Source organism: Pogona vitticeps, chromosome 2 (assembly GCF_051106095.1).
Source record: "Pogona vitticeps strain Pit_001003342236 chromosome 2, PviZW2.1, whole genome shotgun sequence".
NCBI lineage: Eukaryota > Metazoa > Chordata > Lepidosauria > Squamata > Agamidae > Pogona > Pogona vitticeps.
Window position 1 is genome coordinate 257,537,663 of NC_135784.1, and position 25,229 is coordinate 257,562,891.

General features: G+C 42.6%; 1 protein-coding gene and 1 long non-coding RNA gene across 3 annotated transcripts; one reads left to right on the forward strand and one right to left on the reverse strand.

Annotated features, from left to right (window-relative positions):
* Positions 1-1,706: 1,706 nt before the first annotated feature.
* REEP5 (receptor accessory protein 5) lies at positions 1,707-23,306 on the forward strand. 2 transcript variants are annotated; one of them, XM_020780017.3, is made up of 5 exons: positions 1,707-2,013; positions 3,205-3,298; positions 15,900-16,038; positions 16,943-17,111; positions 17,930-23,306. In XM_020780017.3, the coding sequence occupies exons 1-5, from the start codon at positions 1,896-1,898 to the stop codon at positions 17,977-17,979; spliced, it is 570 nt and encodes a 189-aa protein (XP_020635676.1). In that variant the 5' UTR covers positions 1,707-1,895; the 3' UTR covers positions 17,980-23,306. The 2 variants fall into 2 exon arrangements, with proteins under 2 accessions (XP_020635676.1, XP_020635677.1); XM_020780018.3 differs by lacking the exon at positions 1,707-2,013 and adding an exon at positions 2,817-3,003.
* LOC144587013 (uncharacterized) lies at positions 3,339-3,814 on the reverse strand. Its single transcript, XR_013542140.1, has 2 exons — positions 3,638-3,814; positions 3,339-3,508 (listed from the first exon to the last, which is right to left on the reverse strand). It is a non-coding gene; the product is annotated as an uncharacterized LOC144587013 (long non-coding RNA).
* Positions 23,307-25,229: the final 1,923 nt, after the last annotated feature.

Here is a 25,229-nt window from a genome sequence, read left to right on the forward strand (position 1 = left end):
TATCCCATAAGGGTCTTGCAAACACGGAGCACGTGATACCTTGCTTGCAGACTTGCACTATAAATTTAAGATGCGCTATATAAGGAAGAAGGGATGGAGAGGAAGGAGGGGAAAAAGAAAGTTTGAGTTATACATCTTATAATGACCAGTGGGGACAGAAACATTTCAGGTAACCCTATGTAACAGCTGCTGCTAGGTGCAGCTAAAGTAGGGTAAAAAAAAAACTGGAATAGCCATCTTTCTTTCTCTCCTCTGCAGTCTTTTGAAATGGTTTACAGGCACATTTTCCCCCTCTTCTTGCTGCAAGCAGCCATTGCTGCTACTTGTAGTGACAGTGCAAAATCCAAATGTCCTTTGGGCTTCCCTTCTAAGTTGACCTCCAACCACTGGTTGTTATGCATCCTTCCTACTTTTGAGGAACTACCGAAGAATTTTCCCTTCTCTCAGAGAAATACAGTGAAACTATCCTTCAAAGAACCCTTTGAATGGACCACGACTTAGTATACTGAGGCTCAAATCCGTGCTTGGCTATGGAAAGTCACATGGGGGGGGGAGGGCAATGGTAAAACCATTCCTTAAATATCTCACATAACTTGAGAATTCTATTTGGGTCACAATAAGTTGACTGATACTTGGTAGCACCTGACACTCAGATTCTACTTATTGCAGGATCCAATCAATGTTAGTACTAAACTGGCAAGTCTCCCTAACCTGGCCAGAGGGCTTACACACTACCGTCTTGCTGCAGCAGTTATTTCACCTCCTGGTCTGACTGGCTTGAAACCAGCTCCAGAATCCATGTAGTCCCATAACCTGATTTTGAAAAGAAAACAGAATGCTCAATTTGGAACCATTTCTGCTCTGCCTCTGATCATTTTCTCCTTATTAGTGTCCTTGCTTTGTTCTGTTTTCTTCAGGTTTGGGCAAGATCCTACCTAAAGCAAGATATGTGTGTAGTGTGCGTTGCTCTGAGGACAAAGTATCAACTCCTGCAGCTCTAACATCTCGACAACGGTGCTGGGCAATCACTATACAGTACAGTAAGTAGCGATTCCCCAACATTGAGCCCCCAGATTTTCTTGGAGTGCAACTCCCAGAAGCCCTTGCCGGCACAGCTATTGGTGAAGGCTTCTGGGAGTTGCAGTCCAAGAATGTCTGGGGACCCCCCAAGGTTGGGAATACAGTATAATGTTATATTGCACTATAATATTAACGGATGAGGGTGTTGTTCTGCACTCATCCCTCCCGTCGGCTGTCAATATGAAAGACGTCTGAAAACAACCCCAGTGAACGGGCCGTTGATTTTCCTTTAATCCTTCCTGCTCTTTGCAAAAAACCTCTGCAGAACTCTCGAGTGGCCATCCGCGCGGCTTCCAACACATGCCTGGCACCAGAAGAGAGGATTCGGCCTCTCCACAGTGGCGGCCACCAGCCATTGTGCGCAGCAAGCAGCCTCTGAGTCCTTCGGCGGGGCGCCTTATCGCTTGCCGCAGGTGGGCCCTCGTTCCCTCCCCCGCAAGCCCCGCGGCCACCTGCTCGCCAGCGAAGCCGCCTGCCCGGGTTGGAGCCGGGCGCGGCCTTCTCTGCAGACTCCTCTCTAGGCCAAAAGCGGCAGCGGCGGCGGCGGCGGCGGGGGAGGAGGAGGAGGAGGAGAGAAGCGGGCGGCGTGGCCGGCTCAGGGGCGGGGTGGCCGGTCTTGACGCGAGAGGCGCGCCTAGCTTGCGTCTCCTCCTCCTCCTCCCCTCCGAGCGCGCTCGGGTTGGGGTGTCTGGTACGAGAAGCGGGCAGAAGAGCAGCAGCAGCAGCAGCCGCCGCGGCCCCTTTCGCCTCTCCTTGCGGACCTGCGCTCGATCGAGGAAGGCTCTGCTTCGGCTCCCGGCGAGAAGGATCTCGCCATGACCGCGTCCCTGAAGGAGAGGTTCGACAAGTTCCTGCACGAGAAGAACTGCTTGACGAATGTCTTGGAGAAGATCGAGAACAAGACGGGCGTGAGCCGGTCCTACCTCGCCGTCGGTGAGTGCCTGCAGGCAGCGGGCTGTCATCTTTTCTCTGCCTTCGCCCTCCTTCGGGATTACCCACCCCCACCCCCCACCCCCCACCCCAGTCGCCGCCGCCGCCGCCGCCGCCTCCTCCTCCCCCCAAGGCTGCCAAGCCAGCAATCGCATCCCCTGCTAAGGAAAGAGGCAAAGGAGGGAGGGATTCCTGGCCCCAGGGAGGCAAAACCCGTGATTGGCGGCGGACATTTTATTTCACAGCACTTATTTACACCTCTCCGGGCGTTCGCAGGCGGTCATTTTCCGGTGCAGAGGAGAGTGGCAATTCGCAGGGCTGTGCTCCAAAGGCGCCCTGAAGGTTGTTAAATATAACTTGAGAGAGGCCACCGCGCCTGCCAGTAAATCCCCGCCGTCGCCGCGGCCGCATCTTCCACCCTTAGGGAATGAGGAGCCTGTATGTTTACCCGCCAGCCACCTTATAGGTAGTGGCAGCTGGAGCTTCTGGCTGCCGCTCCTTCTTGGGTGACATTTATGGGCAGCCTTGCTTCTGAGAGTGGCTGGAAAAGGAGGAGCGGGAGTCTCCGGCTCCCTGGGATTGAATGTCTCCGCAGACCGAGCGGCAAACGGGGGCTGGCTGCTCTCCGGTTACCAAAGGCTATTTCCTTTTTTCTCCCCCTCCTTTTTTCTCTCCCCCCCCCCCAATCTCTCTCTGCCTTTTTCTCCCGACGGCCGCTGAGCCATTTTGTCAAAAAACAGCTTTTTTGAGGGGGGGGGACTGATCACGAGGCCATATTAACGGGGCCGGGAGGAGGGTCCTAACCCCGTGTTCGTGGCTTTTGGGGGAAGCCTTGCGGATGTTGCTAAAGAAAGGGGGGGGGGCGGAGTGAAGGAGCTGAGGAGAGTTAACTCCCTCTACAGTAGATGGAAGCCGCCTTAGCTGACGTGTCTGGGCTGAGCGGGGGCCCAAGTTTGCTTCCCCTTTCGGGCATGTACCCTTTCAGCCTTACAGGTTAGATCTCAACACCAGCAGCAGCCCAACAGCTCCTTGGTTATGGGGAACTAGGGTTGAGTTTTGACCACCATGAAAGGTTCCCTCGAAGTTGTCTTTCGGCCTCTCCCATTAAAAAAGCGCATCTGCTTTATACAATTGGGCAGGGCCTTGCATTGTTCCTGCAGGCCTCCCTGACTGACTTTCTGCTTTCTCTCTTAGCCATTTTGGCTGTGCTGGCCATCTATCTGGTGATTGGCTATGGAGCATCCCTCCTTTGCAATCTGATCGGGTTTGCCTATCCTGCATACATCTCGTAAGTACCTCTTGCTGCTCTTGAAATGCCTAGCTTCTGTTAGAAATAAAGGTTATGTTTTAATAGCTCCTGAACATTGATGTTGGAGAAGATTGGGTTCAAGCTGTATCTGAATTTGACAGGTCTCTGGCATCCTCTCAGTGGGGTTTGTAGGCCAATAGCAATTCCAAACTGAAGACGGTTATTTTCTGCATTGCTGGAACAAGGTTGCTGTAGGGTGAGAAATGAACAGGATGATTGCTGGAATTGTGGTCAAGGATATGTCTAACATCTGTGTTAGGAAACTTTTCTGCGAGGAAACTTTTAGGAATACCAGAGTTCTGACTAGGAAAAATTTACCTGGGCAGTGTCTCCTGTGATGAAAATGTTTGTTGTACTCCTTGAAATGCTGCTGCTGCTGCTTTGAAACAGAATGTTTGAGTAAGTCTATGGATATCCTTTGAAGAGAAACCAAAGCAAAGCACATTTGAGCTCCACTGATATCAGTGTTTCCCTTTTATCTGGGTTGCTCCTCTTCTTTGCTAGTTACAGCTTTAAAACGGATAGGAGAGGGCCAGTTTGCAGGATGCAAACATGACTCCAGGCTGAATTTTTGAACAGCTGGTATGGATTAGGGCTGAGAGCCACACCTTAACATAATAGAAAACTGCTGCAATTCTGCTGGGAGGAGCTTGTAGTGAAATGAGCACAGCAGGGAGAGAGAATGGTGAGGACGTCACATCTGAGTGTCCTGACAAAGTAGTTCTTGCACAGAAATGGTTTTAGGACTTTACTCTTTGTGCTGTGAGTATGAACAGTTCTTTGAGGGGTTCTTCTCAAACATTTTATATCTTAAATCCCATCAGTTACTCCATCAAAGAATCTGGGGGCCACTTTCTGCTGAAAAGCTGGATGTTTACAGTCTTTGTTATTAGAGCTCTCATTTACACCAGTGGACCCCAACTCAACTGTGGACTGGTTGGTGTGTGTGTGTGTGGCACGCCCGCAGGGGAGCGGAGCTCGCTTGCTTGCATGCTCACATCATGCTTGCGGAGGGCGCTCATGTGCATGTGCACAGCATGCTTGCAGGGGGCGGAATGCGTTTGCTTGCAGGGGGGTAGGAGATCCATATCCATGGCCCAGTCCTGGGTAGGCCGCAGACTGGGGTTTGAGGGGCTCTGATTTACATTGTAAATGTATGGGCTGGTAATCCTTGGCAGGTAGGAAGGATAGGAATGGCATATCAGACTTGCAGGCAGTTATGAGGTTGGTGGAAGATTGAATTCTTAGTTTGTTATCCCTTCCCATAAAATAAAGGTGGCTTCACAGAGGCATGTTTATCACCTGACCATTGCAAGATTAAATACAATTTTTTTACATGAATTTGCCTCCACTGATCAACACAAAACATTATTATCCCTACATGGCATTTCTGAAGCAATTTGTTCTCACTGTTGTAGTTTTAGAGAGGTAGCCCTGTTAGACTGTGCTAATATGTCAGGCAAAAATAAAACAAAAACTAAAAAAATAAACACAAAAACATTGTGGCACCTTAAAGACTAACTGCTATATTTTAATGTGAGCTTTCGTCCATAAAAGCTCACATTAAAATATAGCAGGCGTCTTCTTTATTTTTTTGTTTTGTTTTTGTTTACACAGCGTATTGTATAGTCCTGAGACATAAAGTGTTCATGGGCAAAATCACACCAGGTGCAAAAACAAATATTTCATAACCAGTTATTTCAAGTACAGGCTGATCTGTTAGAGATTATAATTGGACTTGTTTTTCACAGATCAGTGTAGTGCTATCTTAACTGTAATATGGTGTGTATTCTCCATGGCAAAAGTTAAACTTCTTAGTGTCTTTTTCTTTGTATAAAAGCAGTGGTGGAGGTGGAAAGGATTTGGATCATGGCCATGATGATTCTGTGAGAAGGGGGAGCTTAACACTGTTTCTTTGACCCTGAAGCTGCTGTTTGTCACTGTCAGAGGAAATGGCAGGTAAAATCTTGGCCCTTATCCCCCACCAGGTAATAATAGCTTTGCTGTTGATTTGAGTTGAAGAAAAAGCATGAAAGGGAAAGATGAAATTCTCCTCTCCTTGTAGCAGTAGAGACATTCCAAATTCCTGGTTTTAAACCAAGAGAAAGTATATTAGAAGGCTTGTTCCCTTATTGGTAATTCCTTTGTCCCTGAAAGTGTGTCAGCTGTTTTCACATATGGTCTGTCAAAACCACAGCCTCACACCAGCTCTCAAGTATCTGTATCTTGGAAAACAGGTAAAAAGATGATAACATGTTGATAAATAGGAGAGAGAGAGAGAGAGAGTTTTAAATGTGACACTTTGTGCTGTTTTAACCTACTGTCCATTGCACCCTGCAGTTGACTTTTCATATGCATCAGCGTCCCTTCATAGGGAATTATTCCTTTGTCCCCTTTTCCTCTCTGCAGTATGTAACATACTACTGTTCCTGTGTTGTTTGTTAGTCTCCCCAAAACTTCGTATTCTAGTTGTTGCTGAATAATTGCTTTCAAAGGGGGTATTTTATGTTCTCAGCCTGTACCCCTAGTGCACAAGATGGGAGCAGTAGCACAGAGTCATGTGTTGCAAACTGCTTGAAGAGCAGCCCATCAAGTCACTGTAATTATACCTCCCCTCCTTGGATATTTTATGAACCTTTTGGGTTTGAGTAACTATTTGTGTTTTGTGGTTGGAAGAATCACATTTCCTGTAGGACAGTGGTCCCCAACCTTGGGCCTCCAGACTACAACTCCCAGAAGCCTTCACCACCACCTCTGCTGGCCAGGATTTCTGGGAGTTGAAGTCCAAGAACATCTGGAGGCCCAAGGTTGGGGACCACTGCTGTAGGTGCTAGGTACCATCAACGTTTACCTCAGTGTGAAACAGCTGGTAGTGAAAAGAAGACATAGGAAGAATTGCACAAAGGCAAAAGGAATAGACAATCTCCTTCATAATGTAGCCATATCATGACTGTCTGGCATTGATTATACCAGTGATGATACAAGAGATTCAGTTAAAAGTGCTTTTTTGGCTATCCATTTGAATCCTAAGAATAGATTCAGCAAAGGAGAAATGTAGCTCATGCTGAATAGCTTTTTTTGTACACACAGCAGAAATATGATGACATATTGCTTTGTTTGCTTATAGGTATGACAGATTGGTATACTGTATATATATTTCGAGGCCCATGTCTAACTGGATAGAAAGAAAAAAAAACCCCAAACTTGACAGGATTTTAAAGGGCTAAAACTCAATAGCCTTAGAGGACTCTGATACACATCCTTCGCATGACAGCTGGGAGACTGAGTCAGCCTGCAGTGTGTAGCAGTGTAAATGTTGGAGTCTGCAATAACTTGGCATGCCAAGGTGTGCCCTTGCACAAAGACAGTTCTAACAAAGAGAGGTGGAAGGAAATCAGATCTGTTACATGGGGAAATAAATGCAGAAAGGAATAGAGGATGGGGGTTTCTGTTTTCTCATGTGCAGTATGTTGCAAACGTTAATACTGGGAATATTGGTGCCTGGTGCATCATAAATCTGTCCTTCATAATGGGTGGTCTATTCTTTTAATGCATTATCAGGGGTTCTGTGCTCCCTCCCACCAATGAGTAATGTTAGGTTACCAACTATTAAGGTTTTCTCAGTACTGGTCTCATAACTGTCGTGTAAATACGTTTTCAGATGTTTTTAAGAACAATGAGAAAATAACAGTAATGAGGTCATTCTTCCTCTGGGAAGAAATTCCTAAATTAGCAGCCATGACTGAGAAAGCCTTATGTTTAGTATCCAGATCAGCCCATTTAAAAATCTGTAAGATGAAAAATGTACATTTATTATGAGTGTTTAGATCATATGACTCTTAAGACTTTGTGAACACAGTTGTGGAGGGGCCTGATTCAAATGGCCATTGTGGACTAGGAAGAGAGTAGGCTGCCTCTCCCCTGCATGCTGGTTTTCTCAGTGAGAATTTCTTCTCACTGGCAGTTAGTTGCCCCCAGGATGTAAAATGTGGTTTGCTCTCAGGACAAAGAACGGCTTCAGAGATATTGATTTTCATTAGGGAAAGGGAATGTTGCACTGAAGTCTTTGGTAAAATCATAAACCCAACAACTGGGTTTATTTTTCTGTACAACCCCGCCCCCCCCCCCGCCACCATGGTACCTCCAAGGTTACTCTCTTCCACGTTTGGGCTCCATAACACAAGACATAGCTTTCGTCATAACAACAGGGTTTGTTAAACTGTGAATTAATGGTTAGAAATCATCAAACGGTATCAAACTTTTCCATGCCCAAATCAGTCTGTCTTTTCTTTGTCGTCCTTGATTACTTCCCCCTTTGTGTCCCCATGGAGTAGCCTCTTGCCCCCCACTTAATTGAACCACCAAGTTGCAGTAGGCTAAACAAGGGGTGTTGCAACAAGGATGGCTTATGGTAACACTTGCTGAATGAGAGGAACAATCTTCCTTTCTCCCCCTTCTCCTTACTGACAGGCAAGGGACTTGAAAGGCCTCCCCCTAGTAGTTCAGCCAGGATTGGTCAAAGTCGAGAGCTCTTTGTCTTCCCATTCCCTGAAGCTATCATCTCTTTTCTCCCCTTTCCCCTCCCCGTGTGCATGTTTGTGCCCGTGTTGTGCAGACATTCTGCCTCCACCTTGGAAACCCTCTTGACATATGCTCACTCTTCCTGGGATCCAGAGATTCCACAATTCATCCTAGTTATTCTGTAGTGTCTCTCCAATTCTCTTCTTCATCCGCTGTCTCCCCACTTTTCGACAGACTTCTTTTCATCTGACTCCCGACTCCCACTCCTGTCTCTCCTTTTGTATCCCCCCCCCCCGCTCCTTCTGAGCTCCTAATTCCTTTTCTCGGTTTTCTCTTTTCCAGCTTTTATTGGTGTAAGATTAAAATGCCTAGCTTAGTTTCTGTGGCATTATAATGGCCGTTTCTGCGTTGAGGGCTTCCTAAAGTGAGAACTAGTTCCTCCTTCCCACAAGCCTTTTAGCTATTATATAAATTTGTAGAACAGTAGCCATGCTAGTCTGTTCCAGCTGGAGTCTGGTAACACTGTGGAGACTAAATTATTAGGGTACAATCCTGTTAAGGAAGCCCTTATATATAAAGGCAGTGATGCAAATTGTCCCTCTGGTGAGCTGTCCTTTACAAATGGTTGCACATCTTAGTTTGCAACCAGTCTGTGACTAGCGTACAAGGAACAGCCTGTTGTCCAGGGCAAAGCATTTGAGCTCTTCTGTTATTTATTTATTTAACATTTAACTTTAAATGTTATACATTTCCTTTACAGGACTGTGGCCTCAGATCTCCTTAATACCACGCACATACACCACTTGCCTTTTTTTTTATTACAATGGCTTCTGAATAACAGCATTGGTATTCAAATTACTGAAAATAGCATATCTGTGTAAAGTGAGGAAGAAACAGATCAGAAACCCTGCTTCTAGAACAAATTTTAAGCATGAGCTAATTTTTTCATACTCTCTGATAAATTGCTTTCTGCATTCATCTCCGCAATATTATGTTTCTTGTTGCTATTAGATTCTTGTTAAGTAACTAGACAAAGCTAAAATTATTTAAATATTCATGCTATGAAGTCCAAAGGTATTTGGGTGTTCCTGAAATATATAGAACACCAGTGGGAAAATGTATGCAGAGTGTTAACTTTAAATACAGCTTTAAAAATGGGTCAGAGCACTTGGGAGGTGAATGATTCTTCCATGGTCTCTTAAAAATGCTAGGAATCGGAGTGAGCATGTTTTGGCTTCTTAATTCTGACACTTTATTCTGCCAAGGTTTCTCTGTAATTCTTCGGAAACAGTAATAACTCACAGTAATTCATGATGCATGGGAGAAGACAATGCATTCTATCACAACTGAATCCTGTTTTTTTCCTCCAGGCAAAGTGGAGTAAATATATTGGAAGTGTCCTATTATTTCTCTTTACAAGCACCCCATGGAAAAAGGTCTACATTTCTGCTCACTGCTTTTGCTATGGAGAATGTTCCATCACTCCCTGGCAAGGATGCGTAAAGGAGTCCCAGTTTCATCTCCAGTTCAAAGCTGTGTAGTGGAAAAAGTGATAGAAACACAACTGTGGTGAGATCTGGAGGGTGTAGCCTGCCTGTCATAGTAATTAGGGAGTTGGACTGAGACCAGGGAGATACACATTTAAGTCCCCATCAAGCTATATAATTAATTGTTGGCCTTGAGGCTCCACCCCCTTTTAAAAAGAAGTGCAGGGTTCATCTGAGCTCCTGAACACCTATGGGGATTTCTCTTTCAAGTTTCATGGATGGAGCACAGGACTGCCCCCAAAATTTGGTTGGTTCTATAGTGACGGAAGCTGTAGTATAAGAACAGAAGTGTGGGGTTCTGGCAGCCACAAATTATGGCCTGGTCACCTAGACTTAAGCAGAGCATGTGAAGTGCTTGCCTTTGGGTAGTCTGCCTCTTGGCCTAACCTGTTTCAGGATCACCTGGTTAATGTCATGCTGTAGTGGAGATATGTTCCCAAGCTGGCTGGATCTGCCGAGCATGCCATCCACAACACCACCAAACCCACCCAGCCAGTCTCCCTTCAAAAACAAAGGGCTTTGATGGAGTGACTAGAACGGAATCCCAGCACCCTCCCTCTTTCCTTCTGCCATCAGCATGTCATCCTGAGCTTTTCAGTGTATAGCTGCTGACTTGAGGTATTCCTGAGTCAGCCAGAAATAATTCTACAGGCATGCTCACCATGCTTGTAGTAAAGCAGCTGCTACTCATAAAACTGCACAGGCTGATGGGGCACCACATTAATGTGGCTGCAGTAAAGTTCTTTTGAACTTGATTGATATTTTTAGGGATCAGCAAAAACATATTTGGGTTCCTAACTCAGCACTGTAGAGAAGTGAAGGACTGAAAGGGGGGACCTATGGGTTTGGGGAGTGGGGGTTTAGTCTGTTCAATTCATTGGATGCTTTTGAGGCAAGCTCTGGAAGATTTACATTGGCAGCCTTTAATTTGGCTTGCCTGCGATGAGTAAAACATACTTCCAAGGTGAGTGATCGTTCCTCAAAATATATATCATGTCTGTTATTTGCTGAGCTGAAAGCCTGTCTCTGAGACGTTTCTTCATAAACATTATGAAAGCGTAACTAATCAGTTTTTTTAAAAAAAAAATAAAAATTGAATCCTGTACTGCCTCTTTTGGCATGGCCCCATGTTCAGTGTAATCTTGGTTCTCTGTTCAAATAATGCATTTGAGACTGAACTTTTTTTAAAAAAATTAAGTAGTAATGGCCATACTTCATGAACATAGATTGTGAGAAAAATATACTACGGTAATTGGAACTGCAGTCTCATTACTCGTTTCCCAAAATGGTTTCATTTCAAATAGGTTGCAACTCCTGTCAACCCCAAACAGTCTGGTCAGTGGTCAAGGATGATAGGAATTGTAGTGTCTCCCATCTGGAAAGCATTGCAAAGGCAAGGGGCTTTCTAGGCCAGTGCTGCTGGATTCATTGCTAGAGGCTAATGTGACTGCAATCTGTGTCAGTGGTGATAGTCTCTTAATTTGAATTTCAAATTCTTCTCCAAGGTTTACTGGGCATAATTGGACACATGTTAATTTATATTCTGGTTGTCTGTTCGACTGAAGTATGTTTTGAATATTATGCCCTTAGATTCACCCGTGGTCAAACAGAGTCTTATAAACAACCAGGTTGAGCTGAAGGAGCTGTCAGTGCATGTCTTTAGAAATTATACTTGAAAAGCAGCAATAATTTTGTTGGCCCATGAGAAGAAAAAGCCAAAGCCTGCAGTGCACTTTTCCTAAGGCCTATCACGAGTTTACAGGCCACATTCTCTTCATCAGGCTATATGATATGAAAAGCAGGAGCTTGAGGGATGGGAACAAAAAATTAGAACAGGTCTGGTCATGAGGTCTCCATTTTAGACCCAATCTCAAGATGGAGATAGCAGACTCAGTGAACAGCCACTGGTCAATGCTTTAGGCAATTGGTTGATGCCTAAGATTCTGGAGTGAGGAAGCAATGTCTTATTCCTGTTTTCATAAAAATCAGCTGTAATCCAGATTTGTACCTTTTGGGGCAAAAGCACACATTCTGGGATTGGCAGACAGGCAGAAGTGAAGGGAAACATGACAAGCTTTTTCAGCTGAACTGAAACTTAGGCAGTGCATTAATTTTTTAAAAAGCAAGTTGAAGCTAAATTGTGTAGCATTAACTGGTGGTGGGAAGGCTTGGCCCCTCAAAATGTGAAGTCCCCCTTCAGGTGGTAGAAAATCATCATTTCAGATCTTTGGAAGATTTATGTATGAACAATGGAGTAACCTATTAATTTGGTGAACATAGTCAATTCCAGCTGGTTAAGCGGCAACTTCTGTGTGACTTGTATAAATATCCTCAAGAGTTCTTCTCTCCTCCCTTTTTTTTATCTCAATCAGTAGAAATAGCCATTGCTTAGTCAATTTCATTGCTAAAACAGTGTTTTTTCTTGGGTTTAGCAGTGTCTTGGGGACAGAATAAAAGAGAGGCATAGCTGTCCAGAGGCAATGAATTCAGTCCTGCATGAGCTGCTTTTTCTTCCCATCTCAGTACTTCAGATGACTGATAACTCGAGGAACTGTGTGTGTGTTCCTTGTAGCTGTACAACTTAACATGTTTGTGTTATTTGAAGCAGAGTGGAAAGTGTCCTAAAAGATTTTCTCTCACCTCATCCCCTCCTGCATCACGAAAACCTGTTCTTCCTGTTCCTGACCTATTTTGCTGCTCTTCCTGTTTCCATAGGCTAAGCAGATATATTGCAGCTCCATTTCATAATTGACAAAGCTTGCCTTCTCCATCTGTCATTGCTCAAATCTTATGTACTGGCTTTGACTTTACCATTGTGGTAAATATTTCTTTTTCAACAAAACAAAACAAAAATTGAAGAGTTGTTAGACCTGGACTGCTAGAAACAGCAACAAGCACACACTTGCAAACAGGGAAGTGACAAAAAAGTTGTGTGTTGCTTGAAGCAGAAAAGTTATTCTGACAAGATAGCCAGAAGCTACCAAGGTTCTAAACAAAATTTGCCACCCATATTTATCTTGAAACAATAGACAATATAATGCTCAATGTTCAGTGTAAAGTCTTTAACCTGAAATGTCATATTAAAGTACGGTGGTGCCTCACCCATATTTATCTTGAAACAATAGACAATATAATGCTCAATGTTCAGTGTAAAGTCTTTAACCTGAAATGTCATATTAAAGTACAGTGGTGCCTCGCTTAACGAGAGCCCCATTTAACGATGAATCCGCATACCGATGCGGATTTTGCGATCGCATTACGATGTTGACTATGGGAGAAATCGCTTTGCGATTTTTCCCCATCGCCCAATTTTCCCCCAGCTGAGCGGCAGGAGCTTTGAAGCCCTGCCGCTCAGCTCGGGGAAAATGCCAGCGGTGGCCTCGGACGGACTCTTCCGAAGCCACCGCCTGCATTCCCCTTCGGAAGGGGCATTTTCCCCCAGCTCAGCGGGAGCCCCACCGCTCAGCTGGGGGAAAATGTTGGCGGTGGCCTCAGAAGGACCCCGGAGCCACCGCCAACATTTGCCTTCCGAGCTCTCAAAGGGACCCCCCTCCGACATTGGAGAAAGCCCTTTGACAGCTCGGAAGGCTCTCAGCGGCGGCGGGGGCATGGTAGGGGGATCCCGAAGGCTTCCAGGCAAAGGCCTGGAAGCCTTTGGGACACCCCCCCCACCCTGCAGCCGCCGCCGCCGCTTGAAGCTGCCCCGCACCGCCTACCCCACCCGTTCTTGGACTTCCAGGCATGCGAGCACGGCTGGGGTAGGCGGCGCGGGGTGGCTGCCGCCGGCGGGGACAGGGTAGGGGTGTCCCGAAGGAGATTTTGCTCCTGGGGAGGACCTTTGCTAGGTATGGGGGGGTTGGTCCCTAGGCTGGATGGTACTTCCTTCCAGTTTAGGAACCAGGTGTGTGTAATTTGGGCGTCGTTCTGGACCCAGCTCTTTCTTGGGAGTCCCAGTTTGCAGCCATGTCCAGATCAGCCTTTAACCAGCTTAGGCTAATCGCCCAACTTCACCCCTACCTAGATGAGGACTGCTTCAGGACCTCGGTGCAGGCCCTGGTCATCTGCCAGATCAACTACTGCAATGCTCTCTGCATGGGGCTCCCCTTGAACCTGATCCAGAGTTGTCAGCCAGTCCATATGCAGCCCATGGCATCCCAGATCAAGTTCAAGGTTTTGACACTCACATACAAAGCCCTCCATGGTTTGGGCCCATGTTACTTGTCAGAGCGTCTTTCCTTAATGTCATCTGCCTGGCCCACAAGAACATCTCAGTTGAGGCTCCTCCAGGTGGTTACCCTGAGAGAGGCCCATAAATCCTTTACAAGAGGTAGGGCCTTTTTTGCAGTAGCTCTAACTTTTTGGAACCCCCTTCCAGAGGAGCTTTGCCTAACCCCCTCCCTGTGGACTTTTTATTGTTGTTTAGTCATTTAGGAAGCAATTAAAGACCCTGCTTTTCAGGGAGGCTTTCCACACCGACCCCAGCTCACCACCTTCCTCCCCATTTTCTTTCCCCTTCTCTTCTTCCCCATCCACTCTGGGATTAGTTGGTGCTGGCTGGTCTTTTTTTAGGGTTGTTGCTGTTGGTTTTAATATTTCTTATTTTTATTTTTGTTCTCTGTTTTACAAGTTGTAACTTGCTCAGAGTAGTGCTGTGACACTAACAGGAGCGGGATACAGAATGAATGAATGAATGAATGAATGAATGAATGAATGGTCATAATGCTGTGCTATGATTCCATGCTATGTTTGAATTGGCCCAGTTGAGTGTATTATCATAGCCTGAAACATAGTGGCTGAAATCCTGTTGCTTACACAAGAAGAGACTGGCTGAATCAGTGAAGATTTGGTGACTCAACTCCTCCACAAGTTTCACTGATTCAAATGGGCCTAATCTAGCAATTTATTTATGCTAAAGTAATCTATAATTTACTTTAGCATAAATAAATGGCCCATTTGAATCATTAGGGAGAGCACCATTCCAATCAGTCATAAGCCACCTATGTTGGTAAGCTTTGAGTAACACCTTGATCTCTTTTTTCATTGAGGTTGTATAGTACTTCCTTGCTCTGTTAACATTAGCAAGCTGCATAATTACGTGCTGTCTCATCTTTAAGAGAATTGTTTGTCCTAGTAGATTCATTTGGTATAAATAATTACTCATGTTTAAGAAGCAGCAGTAGGAGTTTTTAAGCTTTACCTTTGACAGCATTCAGTGTAAGCAGTTGTTAGAAAGATGCAAAGGTAAGCTCATTTCCACTTGGTATGAGAGGCCAGAGCCCCAGCTGCTTCTAGCTGCAGAAGCTGCTACTGCTGCTGTTGATGGCATCATTGCTTTATGGGAAAATGTGGAGTGGTGTATGTTTCAGAGAGGCATTTTTGTGAGAGGGCCTTAAGTTTTCTTAAGGGATTGTCAGACTCAGCATCTTACATAATTCATCTGAGAGAAGTGGCCAGTAGAAAGCAAGGAGCCAAAATGATACAGGTGTGAGATGAGCTGTCCACTAGGGCTGGCCATAAAGATTTAATTATATGAGGTGAACAAGATGGAACCCCCTCCCCATTCAACATCCACCAGCTAGATGGACTAGCTATTGAAACGTACTTTGGAATGGGTGATAGGATCGTGTCTACTACCACACCTGAGATAACAGGCTAGTTTAGCGGTCCAGAACAAAGCATGTGGCACTCAAGCTCTGTCCAACAAAGGGGAACAGCTGCTGCATAAAGTGGTCACTTGCCTCATCCCACTTAATGGTAGGACTGGCCCTGCTGTCTCCGTTCATCAGTAAGTCATAATGAAATTCCATGGCATGGGCCTTTGGGGTATTTAAAGGGACTGAAAATGTGAGTGTGTTGATTTTAAGTCACTTGAGATGAAAACATCTCTAATTGTGTTTCTGCAATGTTGCTTTAAATGTAACTGGTTTAAATTACATTAGACTTTGAATTTAATTGGCTAAATATCAATATTTTGATAACAGATGTTTTTGTCATTAATAACCTAGTAATTCAGATTTGTTAGTGACGATTTTAACAAAATCTTGGTATTACAATTGTTACTTATGGAAGCAATGTAGGCTATCTATTGTATATAAACCGTTTCTACCTACCCTGTTTCCCTGAAAAATAATACAGGGTCTTTTATTAATTTTTGCTCCAAAATACACATTACGGCTTATTTTCAGGGGATGTTTTATTTTTTAATGTACAACAATCTACGTTTATTCAAATACAGTCATGTCATTTTCTGGTCGCTGCATAATGGTGGAAGGTGGGGTTTCATTTAACTGGGGCTTATTTTTGGGGTAGGGCTTACATTACAAGCATCCTGAAAAATCATACTAGGGCTTATTTTATTTTAGGGGAAATGGGGTATGTACACAACTGTAGTAATCATAATCTCTAGCAAAGCAGTCAAGTTTAGGTACATAATTTTTGGAGCAGAACAATAATAATATGGATGTATGTTTTATACATAAGACAAGATAACATATAAAATATTTCTTTTTCAGCATCAAGGCTATTGAAAGCCCTAATAAAGATGATGACACACAGTGGCTGACCTACTGGGTGGTATATGGCATCTTCAGCATAGCAGAATTTTTCTCTGACATCTTTCTTTCCTGGTTCCCTTTCTACTACATGATGAAGGTTTGTTGGCTTTTATTCCATTCCATCACTTCCTATGAAAATACCTGTTGTCTCCAGTGTCTTGCGCATTCTAGAGGGATTTCCAGAGTCCCATCTAGAGAGAGATGGCTTTCCAAGTCACATTATGGGTTTCATTGTTAAAACCTGGAAGCTCTTACCATAAAATGGAACATCAGTTTGGGAGTTGGGGTGGGTTATCTTCAGCCAGGTACCATTTGCTTTTACTATAAGTGCAGGGAACCATGGGCCCTCCAGATATCTTGGATTTGAAGCTCCATAAACCCTAGCCAACATGGCCAATAGTAAGAGACTATTCATATAAAGTGGGCAATGGCTAACACAAGGATGGCCCACCAGATGTTGCTGAACTGCAACATTCATAATCTCTTTACTGAATAAATCAAGCTTGTTGGAAGCTGTGTCTAGCAATATCTGGAGCGCCACATGTTCCGCACCTGTGCCCTGAGCACTCTTACTGATTAGGTAGGGGAATCATTACAAACTCACAATTTCTGTATCTGAAGCTGAAATTATGCTTCTTTACTGAAGCAATCAGGTTTTTCCCTTTTTGTTCTATCATTGGAGGTTTGCAAGTGTGGTCCATAGTAGTTGCATTTATACAGTGCTATAGAGTAGTTGTGATCTTTATAACTACCCTGTAAATTGTTACCAACAGAGAGGGAGAGACTGAGCTGGAGTGACTTGTTTAAGGTCACCTACGTAGTAAGTTATTGGTGCATGTTAAATTCAAACCAGAGAATATATCTCACTGTATTACTGTAACTGCCCCATGATAAGCCAGTCCTTCTTTATATCAGAATTTCGGATCTTTCTGCGCCACACTAGAAACCATGGTTGCTGTATCTTACCTTATATTTCTTCCTCACTTTCTGTTTTTATGCAGTGTGGCTTTCTGATATGGTGCATGGCTCCAAGTCCCTCAAATGGAGCCGAGTTTCTTTATAACAGAATTATTCGCCCAGTCTTCTTAAAGCATGAGAGTAAAATGGACAGTGTAGTCAAGGATATCAAAGACAAAGCTGCAGAGACGGCAGACACTTTTGCTAAAGAAGGTGAGGTGAGGCCAAGGGGCCAATTTCTTAAAGGAGATTTCTCCCTACATTAGTCTGTTTTGTGGACAACTGCATGTTTTGAACTGATGTGAAATAAAGGTGATGTGATTAGATGAAAAAAATGTAGTGTGGGGAAAAGTACTGTGAAATGTGTGTCTTCTTTAATTTGAATAATTCGGTCTATTTCTTTTTTCCCCTCACAATCCTAAAGTGTTTGCTGTAAAAGGAACACGGCCAGGCTAACAGCCAGATAGATAAAACCTGATTAATTCTAGATTCAATCTGTTTTCCCCTTTTGTCCATAAATAGTTGCAGTTGAACTGACATCCATGCAAACAGACATTTTATGCTTATTTTTCAAAGGCAAATTCTCTAGTTTTCACAGCTTCGATACCAGATGTCATACAAGATAATACCTGGTGCAGAGTTGCAGGCTGAAAAGAAAGCAAGAGAATTTCCAGAGAGCAAGAACCAAGTTTCTTCATCTAACTTGTTGCTCTTCCCCATGAATTACAGAAGTTGAATTATCTAGGAAGGCGATTCTATGTAACATTGTGAACACTGCGCATAGGATATTTAAAATAATACACCAGTATTCAATGTGCACATAAATAGCATATTCAGTAGTGGAGTAATTCAATTCTTAGAAACCCAGAGCCTAAGAATGTTGTCATTTTCTCCTCTTGTGTCCATTTTTAAAAAAAATATTTGATGTTAAGTCACTATAATGGTCTTGCATCTGTACCTGTGTCAATAATGCAATAGTCAACTTATACATTGATGCTGTTATTAACATGTCATGGCTTTTGTTTTTTCAGCTAAAAAAGCAACAATAAACCTCCTGGGTGACGAAAAGAAGAGCACCTAAAACAGTTAACTGGAAGATACATTTCCTCATCACTTCCCTTACATGGCTTGATTTTCCTGGGGACTGTGATATAGTAATTGAATAATGTTGCCTTGTAAACATTTTTTAATTTTATCAAAGGAATGTGTTGTAAGATTGCTTGCCTTTCTTTGCAGGTCTCTATACTGAGAGTAAGCATTTTTATTTAAAACCATCGGTGGCATCTTAAGCTTGTACAGATCAGTTTACTCATCTCTTAATCTGAAAAAGGACTTTAATGTCTTATCTTGCCATTAACATAAATTTCAAATAAAATATGCCATAGGCTTTCACTATTAAGCTTTGTTTCTTTGTGCATGTAATATCCATATCATATCTTACTGGTTTTTGTTGTGTTGTAGAATTTGATGTTCATGCCAGTGAATTTACGTATATACAGTACACAGAATAATGATAATCAGTAAACCATACATTAATATGCAGCTGTTTCCTATACTCCCAATGCTACTAGAAACAGTGGACTGATAGTATGATACTGAACACTGAGATTTCCTTGTACATGTTGCCTGTAATTTGCACTATTTGGTTCAGTATGCGTATCTGTAGTAGTTGTCCTTTAAACATTGACAATTCGTGGAAACTTTGCTGGTGTTAGATATCCCAAACAGCTGGTGATAGAAGGGGAAGGGATAATCTTGCCTATGTGCTCCATCTAGGTTCACTTGACACATTGCTTATTCTACCCCACCTGTCTGCTCTGTGGGAGGGCCAAACAGGTATTTAGTAACAAATGGTAGTGTGAGCCATAATGGCTAGTATCAGCTTGATAGTCTCAACAAAAGAGGACCCCACTGAATCAATTTAAATAGGTCTGGATAACCCAGATAGTGTGGTTGCTGACCTTGAGCCAGACATCCTGGAGAGTGAAGTCAAGTGGGCCTTAGAAAGCATGGCTAAAAACAAGGCCAGTGGAGGTGATGGCATTCCAGTTGAACTATTTAAAATCTTAAAAGATGACGCTGTTGAGGTGTTACACTCAATATGCCAGCAAGTTTGGAAAACTCAGCAGTGGCCAGAGGATTGAGTCTACATCCCAGGCTCAAAGAAGGGCAGTGCCAAAGAATGCTCCAACTACCATACAATGCACTCATTTCACACACTAGCAAGGTTATGCTCAAAATCCTACAAGGTAGACTTCAGCAGTATGTGGACCAAGAATTCCCAGAAGCTGGATTTCAGAGGGGCAGAGGAACGAGAGACCTAATTGCTAACATGCACTGGATTATGGAGAAAGCCAGAGAGTTCCAGAAAAACATCTACTTCTGCTTCATTGACTTCGCAAAAGCCTTTGACTATGTGGACCACAGCAAACTATGGCAAGTTCTTAAAGAAATGGGAGTGCCTGACCACCATATCTATTTCCTGAAAAATCTATATGTGGGACAGGAAGCAACAGTTAGAACTGGACATGGAACAACTGATTGGTTTAAAACTTATAGAAGAAGTACAACAAGGCTGTATATTGTCTCCCTGCTTATTTAACTTCTCTGCAAAATACATCATGTGAAAGGCTAGACTGGATGAATCCCAAGCTGAAATTGAGATTTCTGGAAGAAATAACAACCTCAGATATGCAGATGATACCACGCTGATGGCAGAAAATGAGGATTAATTAAAGAATCTCTTAAAGAGGGTGAAAGAGGAGAGTGCCAAAATTGGTCTGAAACTCATCATCAAAAAAACCTAAGATCATGGCCACTGGTCCCATCACCTGGCAAATAGAAGGAGAAGATATGGAGGCAGTGAAAGGTTTTACTTTTCTGGGCTCCATGATCACTGCAGATGGTGACAGCCACAAAATTAAAAAAAGCCAACTTCTTGGGAGGAAAGTGATGATAAACCTAGACAGCATCTTAAAAAGAAGAGACATCACCTTGCTGACAAAGGTCCGCATAGTCAAAGCTATGGTTTTCCCAGTAGCGATGTATGAAAATGAGAGCTGGACCATAAAGAAGGCTGACTGCCGAAGAATTGATGCTTTTGAATTGTGGTGCTGGAGTAGACTCTTGAGAGTCCCCTGGACTGCAAAGAGAACAAACCTATCCATTCTGAAGGAAATCAACCCTGAGTGCTCACTGGAAGGACAGATCCTGAAGGTCAGACTCCAATACTTTGGCTATCTCATGAGAAGAGAAGACTCCCTGGAAAAGACCCTGATGCTGGAAAAGTGTGAGGGCAAGAGGAGAAGGGGATGACAGAGGACATGATGGTTGGACAGTGTCGTCAAAGCTACCAGCATGAATTTGACCAAACTATGGGAGTTAGTGGAAGACAGGAGGCCCTGGCGTGCTCTGGTCCATGGAGTCACGAAGAGTCGAACACGACTTGACACTAGCAATAGGCTAGTAGTAAATATTGGTTTTGGCAGAGATTTTCCACTATCAGTTACCAGAAAGGTGGTCCTTGACCTACTCTAAGCCTTTATACTTTTTTCCTTTTAAAAAAAATATCAAAAGGAAGCAGAAGAAACAAGGAATCATGTGTGATATAAATGAGAACAATTGGAACAACACCTCTCATGGAAGGGAGAGGGGATGGGTAATTTACAATGCCATCAACCAGAATTCTTTACTTCACATGGACCAACAATTTTGGCAGTGTCTTATTTGGCATGGTGTTTGGTCATGCTATGCCTGGCACCTTACCAAGTTGCCACTGCTGCAAATGTAGCTTTGCACAAGGTACACAGCAACAGGATATTAACTGGTGGTTATTGTTTTAATGTTGCCTACTGAAGACTACTTATTTCTTACAGCAGCTGTACTGGCCTGATCTGAGCAAGAACTTTGCCTGTGCATATACGCTAAGTACTGTCTCTGTATAGGACCTGCTTTAATGGCTTGCTAGAGAGCCAGTACATCATAAATTAACTAGAACTAAAGTGCTCTCTCAATCTGATTTTCTATCAAAGCAGAATCTCTGCTGGCTATAGCAAGAACATTTATTTAATAAAGTTAAGCATGCTGTCTCAAGGCAAAGAGCCATCTAAGCTAGCACTCACTCTTCACTACTGGCCAACCCACTGTCCCTGGAAATGTGGCAGTGCCACCTGGTTTCTGCTGCTTAGTCCCGACATGTTGTAATGGAATATACTATTCTACCAATATACAGTGGTGCCTTGCTTAGCAATTGCTTTGTTTAACGATGTATTCGCTTAGCGATGGGTTTTTTTGAGGAATTTTCCGCATCGTTTAACAATGTTCTCTATGGGAGATTTTCACTTAGCGATTCCGGGACCATGCTTCGCATAGCGATTGCATTTTGGGTCCCCTGTTTCGCTTAACAATGTCCGTTTTTGCTATATTAAGTGTGTCTTAAAATGTTCAAAAACTGTTTTAAATGCTTGGAATCGTTAGTGCACCTTGTAAAACCTTTGCAAACTTAATTTGGCTTTGTTCTGACTCTTCGTTAATTTTGATGAATTTTTCCCCCCATTGAAATGCATTGAATAGGTTTCAATGCATTTCAATGGTTTTGACAGGTCTGTTTTCGATATTTTAAAAGTGTCTTAAAATGTTTGAAACCTGTCTTAAATGCTTAGAATCGTTAGTGCACCCTGTAAAACCTTTGCAGAATTAATTTGGCTTTGTTCTGACTCTTCGTTAATTTTTGGTGAATTTTTTTACCCCATTGGAATGCATTGAACTGTAGGTTTGACAGCTGTCAAACCTACAGCTGTCAAACCTATTCAATGCATTCCAATGGGGGGGGAATTCACCAAAAATTAACGAAGAGTCAGAACAAAGCCAAATTAAGTTTGCAAAGGTTTTACAAGGTGCACTAATGATCCCAAGAATTTAAAACAGTTTTTGACCATTTTAAGACACTTTTAAAATAGTGAAAACGGACCGGTCAAAACCATTGAAATGCATTGAAAAGGCATTACAACGGGGGAAACATTGTTTCACTTAGCGATGTTTCCTATGGCGATTTTCGCTTAAGGACGGTAATCCGTTCCCATTGGAACGGATTATCCGGTTTTCAATGCATTCCTATGGGAAATGGTGTTTTGCTTAGCGATGTTTTCCCATAGCGATGTTTTTTTGGGAACCAATTAACATCGTTAAGCAAGGCACCACTGTAGATTTAATTCTTGCAGACTATCAAATACGGTTAAGACTGTTCTGTATGCATTTCATCAGACTTATAATACTATTCAAATTTGTACTCACTGCTAGATCTTGTGGCTCTGCAGCTGCATCAAATAGATCTCCCCTCTGTCCAGTGATGATAGAAATATATTTTCTACACACCAATCTCTATATTGAAGTAACACTGTAGAAAGGAGCCTTTCATTTATCTTGAACTACAGAAATGCAGAAAAGAAACGGCCATCATACCACATGTCCCTGTCATCTTTAGCTTAAGTGTATTGTGCATTTTAGCAAGTGGCAAAATGTAGACTACATTTATTCATGCTACACTGAATAGAAATGGAAGGAACTGAAAATAAGTGAGAGGAGACAAAACACACTTCCTTAGATCCTTAAGGCATGCCTGCCTCTTTGGCATCCTGCTTGCTTTAGACCCTTCTCAAGTTCTCTTCTGTTCAGGTGACAGATATACAAGTACTGGCACTGCCTAGTACCAACAGAGTGAAATACTGTAGTAAAGCTGTACATCTGTTATGAAAGGGATGCATTGCAGTTATTGTAGCCAATCTTAGCAGGTGTTCATGATTTGAAAACGTGCCAGCTTTAAACTGTGGAATTAACAACACTGTAAGCTTAATTAGAACAGATGGCTTGCTTCACATCTGCTAAGAACTTCAGTATTTATACCTAGACTTGAGAAACATCAACATTTAGCTACAGAGCAGGCTTTTTTTACATTGTGACCTTTTATTTCTATTGCCTTTTTATATGCTTTGACTAAATGTGTAAGGAAAACTTAGAAATGGTGCCATAAAGTACAGTACTGAGCAAACTTGCAACTGGTAGAAATGCTTAATAGCTTGAGATCTGACTAGTATTGCAGGATGCAAAACAATATGGAAGCGAGTATGTATGTAACATTGCTTCCTTTGTCCAAGATAGCTTATTCTTGCAAAGAAAGATTATGTTTAGTTCTATAGTCTGGAGTACAATTTCAGTTTGATTATTATAATGGAATTAAATATGAAAGTGGTCTTAAAGCAGTTTATATTCTTCACCTGCAAATAACTGCATTGGACTTGATTAACATATGTAGAGTTATTTCTTGGCAAATTGAGAAAATGTTTAGTTAATTTTGTGCTGAAGATGTAATGTACTTTGAGGAAAAACATGCAAATAAAAAAGTATCATACATTCATTTGTTCATGCTTCTTCACAGCAGATATTCACAAGATAATGAATGAATAAGAATGTTTCCGTCCTGAGTCCCAAGTTCATTATTCAATGAATGAATGTTTTACTGCAAAATGTCCTACTGTAAAAACACCTGGCCACAGATTCAGAGTCGAGCTCTGAATTTGTTATCATAAAAAGTTTATGGTGTTCGGTGATGAAGTTTGGTACAAAAAAAAAGCCTCTAGGAAGAGAAATCCCTCCGCTCCAATGTACAGCTAGATAGGTTTAAAAAGAATCAAGAAAATCTACCACTTTGGAGAATTAAGTGAATGTAAAGACCTTATGGAGGGACGTGGTAATGCTGCTGGTTAAACCACAGAAGGTTCTATGCTGCAAGGTCAGAAGACCTGCAGTCATACGATCGAATCCAGGCGATGGAGTGAGCTCCCGTCACTTGTCCCAGCTCCCGCTGGGTTTGAAAGCATGCAAAATGCGAGTAGATAAATAGTTACCACCACAGTGGGAAGGTATCAGTGTTCCATGTCTAGTCGCGCTGGCCACGAGACCACGGAAGATTGTCTTTGGACAAAACGCCAGCTCTATGGGTTGGAAACAGAGATTAGCACTGTACCCTAAAGTCGGAAACAACTGGACAAATTATCAAGGGGAAGCTTTACCTTTACCTAAAGACCTTATGAGACATTAATTTTACATAAAGTCATTGCCGCAGCAGTGAGAATCCTAGGGTTATGGGTATAACATAAGAGACATCACTTTTGCTCCATATTGCAAGGTCATAAAACATAAACTGAACTAGAAATCATGATCAAAGCTCACCTCAAGCTATTTATCACCCACAGACCCAAGGCTAAGGAAATGTTCAGATCAGTTACTTGTGCATTCTTTCCATAAAAGGCTAAGCCTGGATTTTAGGCTGGAGCAAATTTGTAGTTGAGATTATCCTTTCCTTCCACAAGTAGAATTAAAACTATTCACCTTTTAACCCATCTTACTAAATATACACTTGTAATCATGAATCTGTACAAAGTAGTATGTTCTGAGGGTTTTTTCTATATCATAAAATGTAAATTAAACCTGTTTTATAAAGCATCTTCCTGCTTCTATTGAGATACACCAACTATAGTATTCTTCAATTTTATGTCTTTAATAAGCAAGTGTGAAATGACTGAGAACAAACCATAATCAAAAGGAAAAATGATCCAAATAGTGTATATAGTTATCTTGAACCTAATTGTTCTGAGATGCCTAGTCATGTTTCTTCAAAATGTTAAGGAAACTATAGGTCACAATAATCCAGCCATCTTAAACCAGACTAACACAATTAATTACTCAAGAAATACCTACTTCTAAAGAAATAGAAATTGTCCCCATAATATAACAATCGAGTTCCTAAATAAAGATAACATACAAGTCATCGCCACAGTATCTTGTTCACATGGAAAAACTATTAGCAATGTTGATAACGTTTGATATGTGATGTATGACTATATGCTTAGATAGCAAGCCTTTGTGCGTACCGTGCCAAAGTGATCCTATGACTATACACTTTCAACCATCAGAAATCATTATTTTGTAGACAAATCAACTTTTAAACGTAGACCTATGTTAAAATAAAACACTATTTTAAATGTTTATTATCATGTGACTGATCCCCCTGATAAAGGTATTTTTGTGTAAGCCAGTGTTTTCGGGGAGTGTCACGTGTCACCTTATATGTGTTGTAGCCTTTCTCAAATACAGTGGTGCCCCGCATAGCGATGTTAATCCGTTCCAGGATTAACGTCGCTATCTGGATTCTTCGCTATGCCGGGGGGGACGGACCCATAGGAACGCATTAAACTCCGTTTAATGTGTTCCTATTGGGGAAAAACTCACCGGTAAGTGAAGAATCCCCCACCCGGCCGCCATTTTCGCCGCCTT

Coding starts and splice junctions, on each gene's coding strand:
- REEP5 (XM_020780017.3), top strand. CDS start 1,896: ATGACCGCGTCCCTGAAGGAGAGGTTCGACAAGTTCCTGCACGAGAAG. Junction 2,014..3,204: donor CCGGTCCTACCTCGCCGTCG/GTGAGTGCCTGC, acceptor TTTCTCTCTTAG/CCATTTTGGCTGTGCTGGCC. Junction 17,112..17,929: donor AGACACTTTTGCTAAAGAAG/GTGAGGTGAGGC, acceptor TTGTTTTTTCAG/CTAAAAAAGCAACAATAAAC.